The 16,146-nt window shown below is 49.5% G+C and overlaps 1 protein-coding gene across 4 annotated transcripts in view; it reads right to left on the bottom strand.

Annotated features, from left to right (window-relative positions):
* CASKIN1 (CASK interacting protein 1) overlaps window positions 1-8,676 on the bottom strand; it is a 114,361-nt gene extending 105,685 nt beyond the window's left edge. For 2 of the 4 annotated variants that reach the window (XM_081840618.1, XM_081840619.1), the window contains exon 1: window positions 8,456-8,676. In XM_081840618.1, the coding sequence (XP_081696744.1) occupies window positions 8,456-8,549 (94 nt within the window). In that variant the 5' untranslated portion in view covers window positions 8,550-8,676. The remainder of the gene's footprint in view (window positions 1-8,455) is intronic. The other 2 variants (XM_081840620.1, XM_081840621.1) reach the window with 1 other exon arrangement.
* Between the last annotated feature and the right edge of the window lie 7,470 nt (window positions 8,677-16,146).

Here is a 16,146-nt window from a genome sequence, read left to right as displayed (position 1 = left end):
CTTCCTAATGCGGAGATTATCAGCAATGTGGTGGGTGGAGTGGGAACCATTGTATTATTACCCAGTTATATGAATTAGCAAGGTTTGCAATCTGAAGATGAAAAAATCTGCTGAGTATCTAGTTCAAGGGGAGAAAGCTTTCCCAAAAGAAAAATTGTCAATACCTGCAAGGTATGTGTACGATAATGAGGCCCTTTATTGTAAATAAGAATAATCATTTCCACACATTTCCAATTCCCAAACAGATCGTTTCTGAACAGCCTCATGGTAAGCTGTGGTTAAAGGTTTATTGTGCATGAACAGAGTGCCCTGCTTTGCTCCACCCTGCTAGAGTGGGAGAAACAAACCATGGGCCCTTGGCTTTGCACTGCGTCCAAACTGGGGACTGTGGTTTTTTTATCTGAAGCCAGAGTTTGTTCTTGGTGTTTCTGCGGGAAGCAACCCACAACCCCAGTGTTATGTCAGGGATCTTTGTCCATCGTTCCCACTTGCTAGCAGCAGAGGGATCACCTCTTCACAGGAAACTTTTAACTATGACTTAGCACAAGGATGGGAAATCTGTAGCCCTCCTGAGGCTGTTGGACTCCCAAAGTTCACCATTCTGGACCATTGGCCAGGGTGGCAGCAGCTGATAGGAGCCAGGACTCCAACAGAACCAGTGCAGCATAGTGGTTAGTGTATCGGACTAGGGCCTGGGAGGCCAGGGATCTAATCCCAACTCAGCCATACAGCTTACTGGTTGACCTTGGGTCAACCACTGCTTCTCTGCCTAACCTACCTTACAGGGTAGTTGTGGGGTTTAAATAAGGAGGTGGAGAACCCTTTATGCCACCTTGAACTCCTTGGAGGTGGGGTATAAATGCAATCAATAATATACAAACAAACAAACAGCATCTTTAGGGTCACAGTCTCCCCACCCTTGAAGTTACCATGATGTACAACTGCAGCTAACTAGGTCCTGAATCTCACCCCCGTGTCCTGGCACAGAGACCCTGCAGCTGTGGCTTCGGAGCAGTCAATCAGTTGGTTGCCAGTGGCTAAATCATGATCACTTCCAGGCAGGGGAAATTTACCAGGCCTGGTTCTTATTTATTTTCCTGCAGGCTGCAAATGACTAACACAGGGTTACACCAGCCAGAAGCTGAGTAAGAGAACCTGGAGGCCAGCGCTTCTGGTCAACTTATTTGCAAGGCTGAACTTCCCAACACAGGAGCAGCCACCATGGTGATGCCCCTCCTCAGATGTTGCTGGACTCTGGCCCCCTCCAGTGCAGTGGTGGGTTTTTTGCAGGTGTTTTCTGCAACATGGTGCAATAATAATGCATTAGGGGTGGATTTCTGCTGGGTTGGCCTCATATCATTCTGCTTTGTCAGTTGTTCTGAGAAGCTTCCCTCGCATCATTGCTGTCCAGAGGGGTCCACTTTCAGAAGAACAACTCAAAGCCTCGCCATGTCTGTGAGCTGAAAAGTTACAGGGTGTCAGCGGGGAGTTGCAGGACATGTCCAGATCGTACATGAAGTGGTGTGGCCTCTGTGAAACTTTTGCAGGTACAAGGGGTGTTAAAAACAGGGTCACAGAATCATAGAGTACAACTCTACGCAGAACTGTAGCTCCACAAAAACAATTGTAGAGTTGGAAGGGACCCAAAGGGTCATCCAATCCACCCTCTAAGCACCTTAATGCCATCATGAGCTCAAATGAGCATGAATGCACAATAAGGACATCTAGTGGGGCCCTTTGAACTCTTCAACCCAAGCCAGTATGACTAATAATCAGAGATTACTGGAGCAGTGTTAGAAACTCAAATAGGCATCAAATGGCTCATTAAACCAAGGTTACAGTCTCCAAAACAGAATGTCTAGTTGCCGTTTTTGAGTAAGCCTGCTCTAAAGTCTTATTTTTCAAATAATAATAATTTTATTATTTATAACCCCCACCCATCTGGCTGGGTTGCCTGGCTGTGACTGATTCTCAGTTAAACATCTGGCTAGTTCTGATGATTACCTTGAGCTAGTTTAAAAGTTTAGAGAACTTAAGGAAGAAAAGTCACTTGATCCAAGGAGAGTCCACACATATATATGCCCTATTCTGACCTCTTTTTATTAATGGTGACTGCTCTTGGTCAGGCTGCACAGGAAAAAAACATTTTGATTCCAGAAATGAAATCCAATTGTGCGGAGAGAATATACCTGATAGATTCTGCAGGATGTGTTACTAGCATGTGGTTCTCCCAGGATGCACCTCCAGATGGCAGAGATGTCAGGTGCCATCCTGATGCCCAGGTATCTTCATTTGGAAGCAAGTGGTCAATAGCCAGGTGAAAATGCACCTGGTGAATTTCAAACGCTGTACTGGAGTTGGAGTCCAACACAATCTGGAGGACACCGTGCTAGTTACTACTGTACAGAAGGCTGACATGGCTGGATCAGGCCAATGAGGGCAAACCTAATCCTGCATTCTGTTTTGACAGTGACCAACCCCTGACAGCCAATGTGGTGTAGTGGTTAGAGTGTTGGACTAGGGCCCCAGAGAGCAGGGTTCAAATCCCCACTCGGCCACAAAGCTCACCTAGTGACCTTGGGCCAGTCGCTGCCTTCTCTCAGCCTCACCTACCTCACAGGGTTGTGGGGATTAAGTTAGGAAGCAGAGAACCACGTGCACTACCTTGAGCTCCCAGGAGAAAAGGTGGGGTATAAAGGCAAAAAAATGAAATAAACCAATGGGAAGCCTCAATGCAGGACCTGAGCTCAACCACAGTGCTCTCCACTGATACTCAGCAACTGGTGCTCAGAGGCACACTGCTACCAACAGTGGAGGGAGAACGTAAGCAACATGGCTGGTAGCCACTGACAGCCTCATTCGCCTCCATGAATTTCTCCAGTCCTCTCTTAAAGTCATCCCAGTCACCTTGAGCAGACTCACATATTTCTTCTCACCACGACGCTGCCTTCCAACATGTGCGATTAGCCCCAAGCACCATCTCAAACTTGGAACCGCAGAGGTGGACAGAGGTCATCTTGGTAGCTGCATGGCTGATCTCTCCACCTGGCCCAGGTAAACTTTGGCTGGAAAGGGGAGCTGGAAGGGAGCTGTTTGGCCACAGGGTGCGGCAGAACCAGCAGGGGTGCTTCAGCCTCACAGCAGCCCAACCGGGACATCTCTGCCACCCCTTCTAACTCATAGCAACGCAAGAAGCTGCTTTATATACAGAGTCAGATTCTTGGTGCATCTAGCTCAGTATTGCCTATAATGGCAGGCAGCAGCTCTCTGGGTTTCAGGCAGGAGTCTTTTCCCAGCCCTCCCTGGAAGTGATGGAGACTGAACCTGAGATCTTCAGTGGATGCTCTGCCACTCAGCTAGGACCCTTCCCCAAATCTGGAAGGGAAGCAGAGAGTGCTCAAAACTAGCCAGGCACCAACTGCATTCTGCAACAGGCAACCAGCCTTTGGCGAGGAAGCGGACATGTCTGGTTGCCAGGTTTGGCAACTAACATCTCCATCCAGCTGGCTGGCACCGCTGCCATGCCAAACCAGTCAGCTGGCTTGCAGGACAGCACAGCATTGAAACAATCGCCACTTCTGGTGCCGTGCTGCTGCACGAATCAGTGGGTCTGCAGGGCAGCACGGCACCAAAAGACACACATATTTGGGCGCTTTGTGAGCCAAGCAATTCATGCAGCAGCACAACCCCAGCTCCTCTTTCGGTGCTGTGCCTAGGCATTCCGTTATGGCGACTGAAACCTTGGCGTAAGGTGCCATCTGGCTCCTAGCTTTTATATCTCAGTTTCTACCACTGGGAGCAGACTATAGTCCCTGACCTTAAAAGTAGGCAAAAAAGCAAAGTCAGCCATCGATGGGAGAAGGATCCCACTGGCCACAAAGCTTGGTTTGACTACCAATTCTAGACAAAAACTGTGGCACTTAAGGCTGACTCCAAATCACAGGCTCTGAATTGCTCTCAACAACAGCAATAGCAATAATAATAATAATAATAATGGTACAAGCTTATTCTGCCTTCAGGATTATGATAAGACCTAACACCCAGCTAGAACAACGTCAATGAAACTTGGGGGGGGCGGGCATCATAAAACAGAACCAGCTTCGCCTTTTCTGCAGTCTGGGGTCACTGACCCACAGCAGCCCTGACCATATCCAGCTAAGAGTCTGGGGGTGGAGATGGCTCCCACTGAATAGCCCAGGACAGTAGTACCTAGATAAAATATTTAATGGGTTGGGGGCAGAAGAGAGACCTCTTCATCTCCACATGAGGCCTGAGTATCTGGGCATCTACCCAACTCCCATCTCCTGCTTATTCCCCACACAAATGAGAGGATAGGCCTCCCCATTTTTCCAACAATGGTTTTCAGAGCAACCACCAAGAGCCCTTTCACCTGACTTTGTCACTGACCTCATGTTCTGAGGTTAGTGGATGAGTATGCAGCGACAGGATCCAAGAGAAGGGCCTTTTCAGTAGTGGCTCCACATCTGAAAAATGCTCTTCCTACTGCAGTCTATCTAACCACTTTTTTTTAAAAAAGGAAACAGTTGACTCCTTCTAGCAGGCTTTTGGATGAGGATATCTGTGACCAAAATAGCATACAAATAACTTGACACTACTGCTTATTAAAGGGACGCGGGTGGCACTGTGGGTTAAACCACAGAGCCTAGGACTTGCCGATCAGAAGGTCAGTGGTTTGAATCCCCGTGACGGGGTGAGCTCCCGTTGCTCGGTCCCTGCTCCTGCCCACCTAGCAGTTCAAAAGCACGTCAAAGTGCAAGTAGATAAATAGGTACGCTCCGGCGGGAAGGTAAATGGTGTTTCCGTGTGCTGCTCTGGTTCGCCAGAAGCGGCTTAGTCATGCTGGTCACATGACCCGGGAGCTGTACCCCAGCTCCCTCGGCCAATAAAGCGAGATGAGCGCCACAACCCCAGAGTTGGTCATGACTGGACCTAATGGCCAGGGGTCCCTTTACCTTTACTGCTTATTATGAATTGTATTTATATCATTATTTATATCTTATTTCTTTTGAGTGTGTATTTTACTGATATTATGTTACGCACAGACATTGCGTTGTTTAATATGTTGCAAACTGCCCTGCAGCTTTTTGACAAAGTGGTATATATATTTCTTATATGAATAGAATAAGGGCTTTGGGCAATCCCAGTCCCTCAAAGGACAGACCCCAGAAATCTCTCATGCATTCTGTCCCTAAAAGCATTCCCCCAGCTGCTACAGGATCGCTTCATTCAAAATAAATACATAGGTTTCAAGTGGGGCAGAGCGGCTGTTATTAGGTAGCGCCAGAGATGAGAAACCCTCTTGGGCAGGGGTTGCAGTCGAAGGATTTCCAATTTGGAGGCAGAACTTCCAGGAAGCACAGGTCGGTGCATTCCTGTGTGCGAGCGTGAAGAAGCCCAACTCAAGGCTGCATCACCTGCAATCACGCCCAGGTCTCAGAGGCGAGAAGTGTTTGTCCAAAGGCCAAGAAAGCTGCAGGAGCTCAGCATTTCTGCAAAGTCCTGGCATTGGGCAATTGACGCTGCAACACGCACACACCCATTAGCTGGGAAGCACAGCAGGCTGCACAAAGCAGATTTTCCCCATCTCTCACACAAACACAGTGGGCTCAGCCCCAAATAGATGGTGGGGTGAACAAACCCCTTTGAGTGCCACGCATGCAAGAAAAGCAGTATACAAATAAAAGGACAGACTTCTGAACTTCTGCTGTCGACCACGGCAAGAATCAGGTAATGTAAGGAAGGGAATCCCTTGTAAGGGGAACAAGATCCTGAATCCCATGGTGATCTGCCTGGAAAGCAAACCCCAGACCCATTTGCGGCAGAGACATTTCCAGGGGCACCAACCCAGGCAGAGCATTCCAAGATCCCTTGCACTGCTGCATGTCACACACCCCACCATCCCCTATGGCATTGTAAGGGACTCTTGGGGCAAACCGTTTAGATTACACGGTATGGAAAATATATTATTCTGGCCTGGGGGGGTCAGCAAAGAGGGACATCAAACCAGCTTGGGGAGGTGGGCTAAAGGTAGCAAGCCCCTCTCAACAGCCCCTGTTTCTGCCCAAGTCCAGGAAACTGCTTTCCACCAAGTCCATCTAGCTCAGTATTGTCTACACTGACTGGCAGCAGCTCTCCAAGGTTTCAGAACATGCCCAGATTTAAATGGAGACGCCAGTGATTGAACCTGGGACCTTCTGCATGCAAAGCAGATGCCGTACCGCTGAGCTGCAGTGCTTCCAAGACCAACATCCCTGCTAGGGCAACTTTAACTCAGCACCAAGATCTGCTTTAATTGCAGCGCTTTTCTGGACCAGGAAGCTACAGCTCCCCCAAGCACTAAAACCCACCATTTAACCTTAGTTTCTCCCAACAGTTTGCTTGGGGTTGGACAAAACACAGAATTAAATGAGTTGCCCCTGTCTAGAGGAGCACAAGGGAGTATCAGAGTACGAGAGAGACAGAGAGATCTAGTTAGCCATTTTCTGCACGGGACTAACTCAAACCTAAACCAACAACTCCTGCAATATCCAGGACTACTCAGCTGCCCCCACAGGCAAAATGCCTAAGGACCCCTCCCAGGCTGGTGTTTTCTGCGACATCTCATCGAAGGCAATAACGTATTAGTAGCAGATTCATACCAGACCATCCGCATGTCACTCTGCTTTTATCAGTTGTTCTGCGATTGTCCCCCAATGTTACTGCATTATTGCCATCCAGAGGGGCACTCTTGCACTATAGCGCAACCAAAGTAGAATGACACACCACTCGGGAACACTTGTGGCATGAAAACTTACAAGATTTCAGCAGGAAAGCGCAGGACATGCACCGCTGGGAAATGGAAGCAGTCTGACCGCTGTGAAACTTCTGCAATTGCAAACTGTTCTAAAAAGAGGACGACGTCTAACCACCCTGAGCGCAAAACATGACAAATGCACAACTAATAGGATGTCTGGAGGGGCAACAAGTCTCCAGATTCCCAGGCCTCAGAATTCCCAGCCTATTTTCAATGCAAGGCTCAAATGCTCCATACATCACAGAGTATTGACCGGGAATCCGCACACACATCTGAGGACCAGCCAGATGGAGTTCCTCCCACAGCAAGCCAGCGATGCTTTCAGATGGAGTGGAAATCTGATACCTCTTCTAGAAATTGAGCACCAATCTGATCCCAGTTTCCCCTAGCTAAGATGTCACAGGCAGCTCAAAAATCAGTTCCTTCTCCGCAAAAATAAAATAAAATCCAGCCATCCTTGCACGCAGCTACAGGAAAGCATTTCAGAAAGGACTGGCCAAGCCAGCTATAACAGGTGAAAAATTACGGCCACACAGCTCCCCTTAGAGCCAGACCTAGCCCAGAAAGGGCCGCTCGTTCCAGGCCAAGGAGGGAAGGATGCCCACATCCCCTTGCCAGTCTGACACTTCTCAAAGTGCAGAAGGGAAGCCACAGCGGGCACCTCTTATCTGGAGAGAGGGAAGCAAGCAGCATACTACAACCCAGGGATGGGTATGGCGCCAGAGGCACTGCACACGGCCTTGGCACTCAGGCGCCAGCTCCCTCCAGGCACTCGGAACCACTTTGCCCTCGCAGAGCTCTTCAGCCTCCCTTAATCCACTTGGTGCCAGCGCCAAGGCAATTCTCTGCTATGTCGCTGATATCAAATAGAAAATGCAACCTGGGGCAACAGCCACTGGCTAACAGGAGAGGAGCTCGTCTCTCACTCAGTTGCACTCGAGAGTTCAAAGCCAGCAGGAGAGACACCCCAGTGGCTAAGCGTGGCACCTTCCTTGCCACCCCCCCCCATGCCAGTTTGCCATGTGAGTGGGCAGGTGGGTGTGGAGCAGTAATGTGTGGCGAGGCGAGTAACGCTGAATTTCATCTCGCCTCCCTCCCCCCGCAAAAAACACACACATCACCAGCGTAAAGCCTGTTTACATGGGCCAGCGGAGCTGAGAGTCACTCCGGGGTGGCACTGTGGAATGCCACAACATCCAGCCTTGTTTAGGCAAATGCCCCTTCCCCCAGCAGCTCTGGACACCCCCTCCTCCGGGGGGGGGAGGAGATGGGCTCAGAGCCAACTAAAACCCCAATGCCAGCCTGGAATAAGGGAATGAGCAGGAACCACCCTGGCTGGGTGTGGGTGAATATCTGGGGGGGGGGTCACTGGCGGGAGGAGGGGCAGCATAATGCAGAAGAGCAGCAGCAGCCCCCTCCGCCCCACCCTCTGCAAAGAGGTTCCTGATGCCATCTGGGGAAGGGATCCTTCCCCTAGACTCCCTCCCCCCACCCACCCCAGGAGCTGGGCATCCATCCAGGCAGAAGGCGCGCTCTGGGTTGCAGCCCATTCCTATTTTTATTCTTTCAAAGGCCAGGTGGGGGAAGAGGAATTAAATCGAGGAATTAATTGGGGGGGGGAGGATAGCGCTGGTCACTCACTGGCTTTGCCCGGCTTGGGCCTCTGCAGCAGCTTCTGCACCGCCCCGATGTCCTCCGCCTTCACCGCCTGCATCAGCTCCTGGTCTTTGCCCATGGCGAGCGCGGGGAGACCGGCCCCCGGGGGCGCGGAGGGCCGGAGGGCGAGGGGCGCTCAGAGCCCGCGCATCCCCGCCGGCTCGGATCGGGTCCCGGGCGGGCGCGGAGGTGGGGTGTCGCCTTCTCCTCCTCCTGCGGCGGCTGCAGATGCTGCGCGCAATGGAGACGCGCGGCGGTGGCAGCGGCGGCCGGAGCGCAGCGCAGCGCCTGGCGGGCGGGCGGGCGGGGACCGGGCTCGGCTGCTTTGCGGCGGCGCCGCGGCGGCTAGCGCTGCCCGGCTGCGCTGGGGCTCCTCCCGGCTCCGGCTCGCGCTGTTGCCGCCGCCTCCTTCTCCCCTGGTGGCGGCAGCGGCGAGCCCTCCATGGTCCGGGCGCGCTGGAGCTGCAAACGCGACGCGACGCCTCGCCGCGCTCTGCTCCTGCAGCCGCCGCCGCCGCCGCCGCTCCGGAAGGAAGGCGGATCCCGCCGCAGCCTCGCCTGGGCGGGGGGCCGAGGGCGGGGGGCATCCGGGCGGAGCCCCCACCTCTGCTTCCCGGCTTCCCTCCCGCCTCTTCTCCGCCGAGGAAGCTCGATGTGGTTGCCGCCGTCGCCGCCGCTGGGGTGGTGGAGGGGAAGGGGAAGAGCAGCGGCGCAGAGCGAGAGGGTCTCTGAGCGCGTGCAGAATGCCCGGCCTGGAAGGACGGGAAAGACTCTCAGCCTCGGAGGGCAGGATTGGACGTGCCCTCAAAGGCCTTTTCGGGGACGTTTTGAGAAAGAACAGAGGGCAGCCAAGCATGTGCAGAGAGTCTCGAAGGGCTGGGGTCCCCTCTCTCTCGTTCGCCCCAAAGCACTTGGGCTAAAGTGGGGTTATCGACGCAGAGCTTGAAATGTCTTGCCCAGTGCCAGGGATGGTAGTTTCTGAGCATAAGCAGAGGACGTTCTTGAACCCGCAGCAAAATTAAAGGGCACCTGTAGGAGGCGGTATTTGGTCTTGCAGCAGGAGTTTGCAGCAGGTTACTTAGCGAGAAGGAAAAGCTTCTGCTGTCGTTTTGTTTGTTATTTTAATGCTGGTCATTTCTTTATTGGCTAAATTTATATACTGACTTTCTTCTTCCAAGTTGCTCAAGGAAGGGGAGCTGGTTCCTTCCCTCTGACCTCCCCCAGATCTTCGCCACAACCCTGTGAGGCAGATCAGATAACAATTGACCCAACCAGTGGGGAACCTGAGCCATTAATCAACACTCCACTACCCTGGCTCTCATTGCCTGCACTGAAAGAGATTCAGGGGCTTACGCTCTTGCAACTCCTCCTGGCTCAGATCACGGACCGCTCCTCAGTTTTGTGAGGCTCCCACAAGGTGTGGACAGAGGCCGTTCCTTTCTTTCACAGGGGACAAAACGGCTCAGTTATTATCCCCATTTCACAGATGGATTGCCGCGGCCAAGAGTGCATGGAAGACTTGGCGAAGGTTTCTCCATCGAGCTCTGGGCCTGAGACGTTGGTGGAAAGAACAAGGCCTCCCTTTTCTCCTCTGGCATGGGAAGGAGGCTTCTAGAAGAGGTATCCGGCCAAGCCACCCACCCGCTCTCAGATCTTGACAGCTGCTTTGGCTTGGCACCAGCTCTGGCATTTGAACCCACTACTGTGTAGGTAGCCAGCAGAGGGCCTGGAAGGAAAGCTTTGATCAGGATATCCTTCCAGGGGCTGGCAGTGGCTGAAGCTTATCTATAAATAAAAAATGCAGGTTTTGCACAAAGCCAGCCCTGCTCAGTCAGTACTGCAAAATCTGACTCTGGGGCAGCCATTGTCAACCTGGTGCCCTCCAGATGTTTTGCACCCAGTAGGATGCCAGGGCTGATGAGAGGGCAGTTGTGCTGGCTGGGGCTGATGGGATTTGTATGATGTCAGAATCAGGGCTTTTGTGCCCTGCCCTGCGGAACTCCCTCCCACTGCAATTCAGACAAGTGCTTGTCTCTGTTGTCTTCCCTGCTAATTTTTTTCCCCCTCTTTCAACAAAGAAGGGGATTAGCAAGTTTTGTCCTGGTTTAGTCTATTGTTATTACAACTTTTTTAAAGTTTTAAATTACGTATTGTTAGTTTTTCCTAATACTTTTATTGTTTTGCCTTTTTTTGTAGACAGCTTTGAGGTGGGGTTTTTTGTTTGTTTGTTTTTACAATCAAGTAGAGTATAAATTATATATCTCCCCAGTTGCTATCTACATTGGATTTGAAATAGCATTTATCTATTTCAAAGCCATTCTAAACTGCTTCATATTTCAAAAAATAAAATAAAAAATCCCTTGTCAGTTTATTACGTCCAATATAAAAAACAGTATCCATGACAAAGAAAACATCAGCCTAACATCAATAATGAAACAGTATAAAAGCAAATCAAAAAAAGAATCAGGAGAATTCATATACATAAATCGGGGGTGGGGGGGCAGACTGATGAGTCGAGGAAAAGTCAGGGCATAAAATATGTGTTCTGTTCCAATTGTGTATTCATAGACTCATACAGTTGTAGAGCTGGAAGGGACCCCATGGGTCATCTAGTCCAACCCGCTGCAATGTAGGAATCACAGCTTAATTCCTCCCTTTTTCTGGCTTCTCTTGTGTGATATAAATCTGACTAGGATTTGTTCGCCACACTTGCATTCCTATGTGCAATTGTCTTAACTGTTCCTATGCAATTGTCTTGTGTAGTTTGCTATTGCATTGTGAAGTGGCCTGGAGGTGCATCCTAGGAAGCAATACATTAATGAAATAAAAACAGCAATAGTCTGAAACATCTGGAGGGCAACGGGCTCAGGGAGGCTGTTCTAAGGACCCCCCCCAAACCCCTGGAGACCAGGCCTCAAAGAAAGCAACAGCATCCGCTGCAGCAAGATTAAAGGGCAGATTAAACGGCTTCACCCACCCCCAATCGTGGAATCCCAAATGCCCTGGATTGGAAAGTGGGGGAAGGGAGCCCTGCCATGCTGGGTGGCCGGCTAGGATGCCATTTGTGCTGGGGGCACAGCCTGGGAAAGGGAGGGGTGGCAATTGGGCCAGGTTAGAGATGGCTCAGCCCAGTTAGCGGCTCAGGAATCCACCTGGCAAGCAGAGTTCCCAGGGCTTGGCAGCTACACGGTATATTTTATTCCTTTTCTTCTAGGTTCCCGATGTGACGAAGCCTCTCTCTCTTCTGGCAGAAAACGGGGGTGGGGGTATAAATAAATGACTTCCTTTACTTACTGCAGGCTAATGCATATAAGTGCATGCTTCCATTTGAGTGCACAGATTGAAAATCCCTTCACTCCATTTGCTTGTGCCAAACAGGGAAAGGGGGCTGCAAATGGGGGGGGGGGCTTGAAGATGAAGCCTGACATTTTCTCCCCAAGAAAATGAGATGGGCAGAACAAAATTGAGTTTTATTTACTCAAGCCTTTGGATCCAATTGTGTGTTGCTAGTGCTGTTTTAATACTCTGATGGTGATGGTGTTTGGAAGTTAGATTGGATTTTATATTTTTAAATTATGAGTATTTTATTGCTATCTTGCTTTTATCTTTTTTTATATGGTTTGGTTGCTCTGTACTCCTGGCAGACCAAAGGTGGGGCACAGAAATGATGTATGGATAAGTCAGGCAGCAGGAGAGCAAAATTGCTTTAGCCAGTTTTGGGACAACCTTTTGCATTTGTTCCACTCCTGCACCCCCTTTTGCCTAACTAAAGTATATTTATTTTGTAATTTTATTTATTTGTTTCTTAAAATGTATATACTGCTTAATTGCTATTTTAAAAAACCCTCAAAAGTACAGTGGTGAAAGGTTCCAGGTCCAGCCTTGGTTGAATTTTTGCCACCTGCAGGGACAGCACCACCCTGTTTTGGCTCAGTTTAATTGCTAAAAACCTTGGATTGCCGCAACCTGAGTCCACATCCCAGCAGCTTCTGCTCCATGACTGACAGATCATGGGACACAGTTCTAGGTCCCAGTTTCATTAGTGCCCCGTGCCCCTGGACAGGATCTGCTGTCGCAGAGCTACCAGAACTGACTGAAACTGAAGACATTTCAAGCACCTGTTCTCTTTCCCATAATGCTGGGAACCAATGAGATCATCCAATGAAGCCGAATGTTGGAAGGTGCAGGACTAATAATAATAATAATTTATTATTTATACCCCACCTGTCTGGCTGGGCTTCCCCAGCCACTCTGGATGGCTTCCAAAAAATATTAAAATACTGTAATACATCAAACATTAAAAGCTTCCCTCAACAGGGCTGCCTTCAGATGTCTTCTAAAAGTCTGGTAGTTGTTTTTTCTCTTTGACATCTGGTGGGAGGGCATTCCACCGGGCGGGTGCCACTACCAAGAAGGCCCTCTGCCTGGTTCCCTGTAACTTGGCTTCTCGCAGTGAGGGAACCGCCAGAAGGCCCTCGGAGCTGGACCTCAGTGTCCAGGTAGAATGATGGGGGTGGAGACGCTCCTTCACATATACTGGACTGAGGCCGTCCAAATGAAAGGAAGTCCTTTTTCAAACAGTGCATTTGGAACTCACTCCCCACAAGAGGCAGGGATGGCTACCAGCTTGGATGGCTTTGAAAGAGGATTGGACAAATTCAGGCAATGTATTTTAAATATGCATTTCATAAAATGCATACACTGCTTGATAGTTAAAAAAAACAACAACTCCAATACAAAAAGAATAAAACAATAACATTAGTGAAAACAATTAAAACATTCAGAAATTAAAACCAGCAATATGCTAAAAGCACATGAGCATTCAAGATATCTGGGTAGCCTTGTCCAAACAAAAATGTTTTTAGCAGCTGCTGAAAAGAGTACAGTGAAAAGGCCTGCCTGAAATCAACAGGCAGGGAGTTCCAGAGTGCAGAGTTGGTGCCGACCTGCTATAAGATTGATTCCTTACAAATGCCCCAAGTTGTTAAGGATGTTGTATACTAATGTCCTGAACTTTGCCCAGTAGCAAATGGGCAACCTGTGCGTATCTCTGAGCACTGGGGTTGCATGCTGAAAAGTCCTCACTCCGGTCAGCAATTGTGCTGCAGCATTCTGCACTCACTGCAGCTTCCGGATCAAGCGCAACAGAAGGCCCACACAGAGCGCATTGCAGTATTCCAGTCTTGGCAGTAACCAGTGCATGAACTATTGTGGCCAAGCTTTCCCAGTCCAGGAATGGCAGGCAGGACTTCAACTGAGAGAGGTATTCAATGCACTGGAGCATCAGCAGCACTTCCTGGTCTATTAACCAGCCGCATTGCTCTGGGCGAGGTCCTTTGCCGTCTCATTACCTCCCAGGCCGCCGTAATGGTGATGTTTCTGCACCCTGCTAATGTTTCGCTCATAGAAGTCACAGCCGGGCCTAAAGGTCAACCGGCAGACACTCCATCCCAAACAGCGATTACAGTCTTATTTAGTGGAAAAGGCTATCTTCCAATATTAAGAGCTTTCAGCAGGGAGTAGCTGTGAAGCCTTTGCAAAGGACAAGCAGCCTTGAAGCTGGGAGGTGGGAAGAAGGTAGACTGGGATTTGCTAGGAGATCTCTGAATGATTTCGAGGAGATCATTAGGGATTATATGTGCCCCCCATAAGTCCTTTTTATTGTGCATTTATGATTATTTGCACTTGTGGTTGTATATGGTCAGTTAAAATTGATCCCACATCTGCACCTGCCAAGGTTTTGAGGCGGACCAACTATTGCATTATGCCTTTAGGTGGCAGCTACTAGGAGTCACAAGTGGGCAAAGTACTATTGAGGGTTTCCCACTGAGACATCTGGTCAGCTGCAGGATGCTGAGCTACATGGGCCACTGGCCTCATCTAGCAGACTTGTCTTACCTTCTTATTTCCACCTAGCAGGGAGTGCCTGACGCTGCCCAGGAATCTGTACAAACAAACAAACAAAAATGTGTTTTTTAAATGGATGTCATTTGTGAGTTTGGACACATCTCACCAAGAATCAGCTGAAGTCGTGCCAAGGTCATGTTTTGGTCCACCATCTTGATTCAAAATGGTGCCTGGCACCCAAAGACTGCCGCCCCCTGTGCATAGTTTGGTGACAAGATCTCAAGAGGCGTCCAAACCCCTAAAGAACAGACCAGACAGACAAACCGCTTTCCAAAATACATAGCAGATCAGCGCATGTTCCCTAGCTTCCTGCTTAAACCCTATAACTTTTCATACAACCATGTATACGGCATGGATGCAATTCTTGGATATCAGTTTGTTCCCAAGGGTCACATTCACACCATGCTTTTAAAACCCTTTGGAGGTCCCCCCCCTCCAAAAAAGGGGGGGCACTGATAGTTTTTAGGAGGCCTTTATTCTACTCTCAGAACTATAAATCCCCTGTGAGGTGTGTTTGATTGTTAAACTAATCCATCACAACTCTCAGCAGCCTTAAAAATTACCGTTAGCAGTACTTGGGGGAAGCCATGACTGTTTTAAAGTGCTTCAAATGTACGGTGCAGATTTGTACCTCCTCACTATGCCACCCTCATTCAGGAAAAGCATTCTGGGTCTCATCCTGAGGTGACTCAAGTTGCTCTCTTTGCCCCTCTGTTCATCTGGCTGCAGCCTGCTAGAATAACCTCTTTGCCTCCACCTCTGTGATCTGCCAGCCATGCCAGACTAGGCATTCATGCATGGTGGCATCTGTCCGCCCAGCCCTTAATCCAAAGACCTCCCAGTTTATTAGAGAACAAGAGACGGGCTTAAGCAGCAGCAGATGCTCTAGGCAGCGGAAGGGCAGGAGACCTGTTTAATCAGCTTGCTGCAAACTGGTTCCGTTCTTCAAATTGACCAAGGGACGGGTTGAGGGGTTCCTGGTGCCAGTGCAGCATGGCAACCAGGGTGAGCCCAGGACTGGCAGCACCAACTCCAAACAGCTCACATACACACACCATGGAAGGAACCACAAGGATCATCTAGTCCAACCCCCTGCAGTGCAGGAATCGTTCACCCAAAGTGGGGCTTTAACCCACAACCCTGAGATTAAGAGTCTCATGTTCTACCAACTGAGCTATCCTAGTCATTCTGGGAAAAGTGACAACTGGGGTGCTGTGGGACTCAGTCCTGGGTCCAGTGTAATTCGCTATCTTTATAAATGTCTTAGATGCAGGAATAGTGGGCATGTTCATCAGATTTGCAGGTGATGGCAAACTAGGATAGGTAGCTAATACTGCAGAAGATAGACTCAAGATTCAAGATGACCTTAACAGATTGGAGAACTAGGCTGAAACACAGTGAATTTCAATAGGGACAAATGTAAGGTTTTACAAATGCACAAATATTGAATGGGGGGCACCTGCCTTGACAGTAGTACATGCGATAAGGATCTAGCAGTCTAGTAGATCACAAGCTTAACGTGAGTCAACAGTGTGATGCGGCATTAAAAAAAGAAGCTAATGCAATTCTTGGCTGCATCAGCAGAAGTATGGTGCCCAGATCAAGGGAAATCCAACTCTATTCTGCCTTGGTCAGAGCCCACCTCGAGTTGTGTGCCCAGTTCTGGGCACCACAGTCTAAGAAGGATATTGACGAGCTGGAAGGTATGTAGAGAAGGGCAACCAAGATGATAAAGTGTCTGGAAGCCAAGCCTTATGAAGAACAGTTGA

The sequence above is a fragment of the Podarcis erhardii genome (assembly GCF_964252035.2).
Source record: "Podarcis erhardii genome assembly, chromosome: 14".
In the NCBI taxonomy this organism is placed as follows: domain Eukaryota; kingdom Metazoa; phylum Chordata; class Lepidosauria; order Squamata; family Lacertidae; genus Podarcis; species Podarcis erhardii.
The sequence above is the reverse complement of the archived record's forward strand: the minus strand, read 5'-3'. Positions and strand labels throughout refer to the sequence as shown.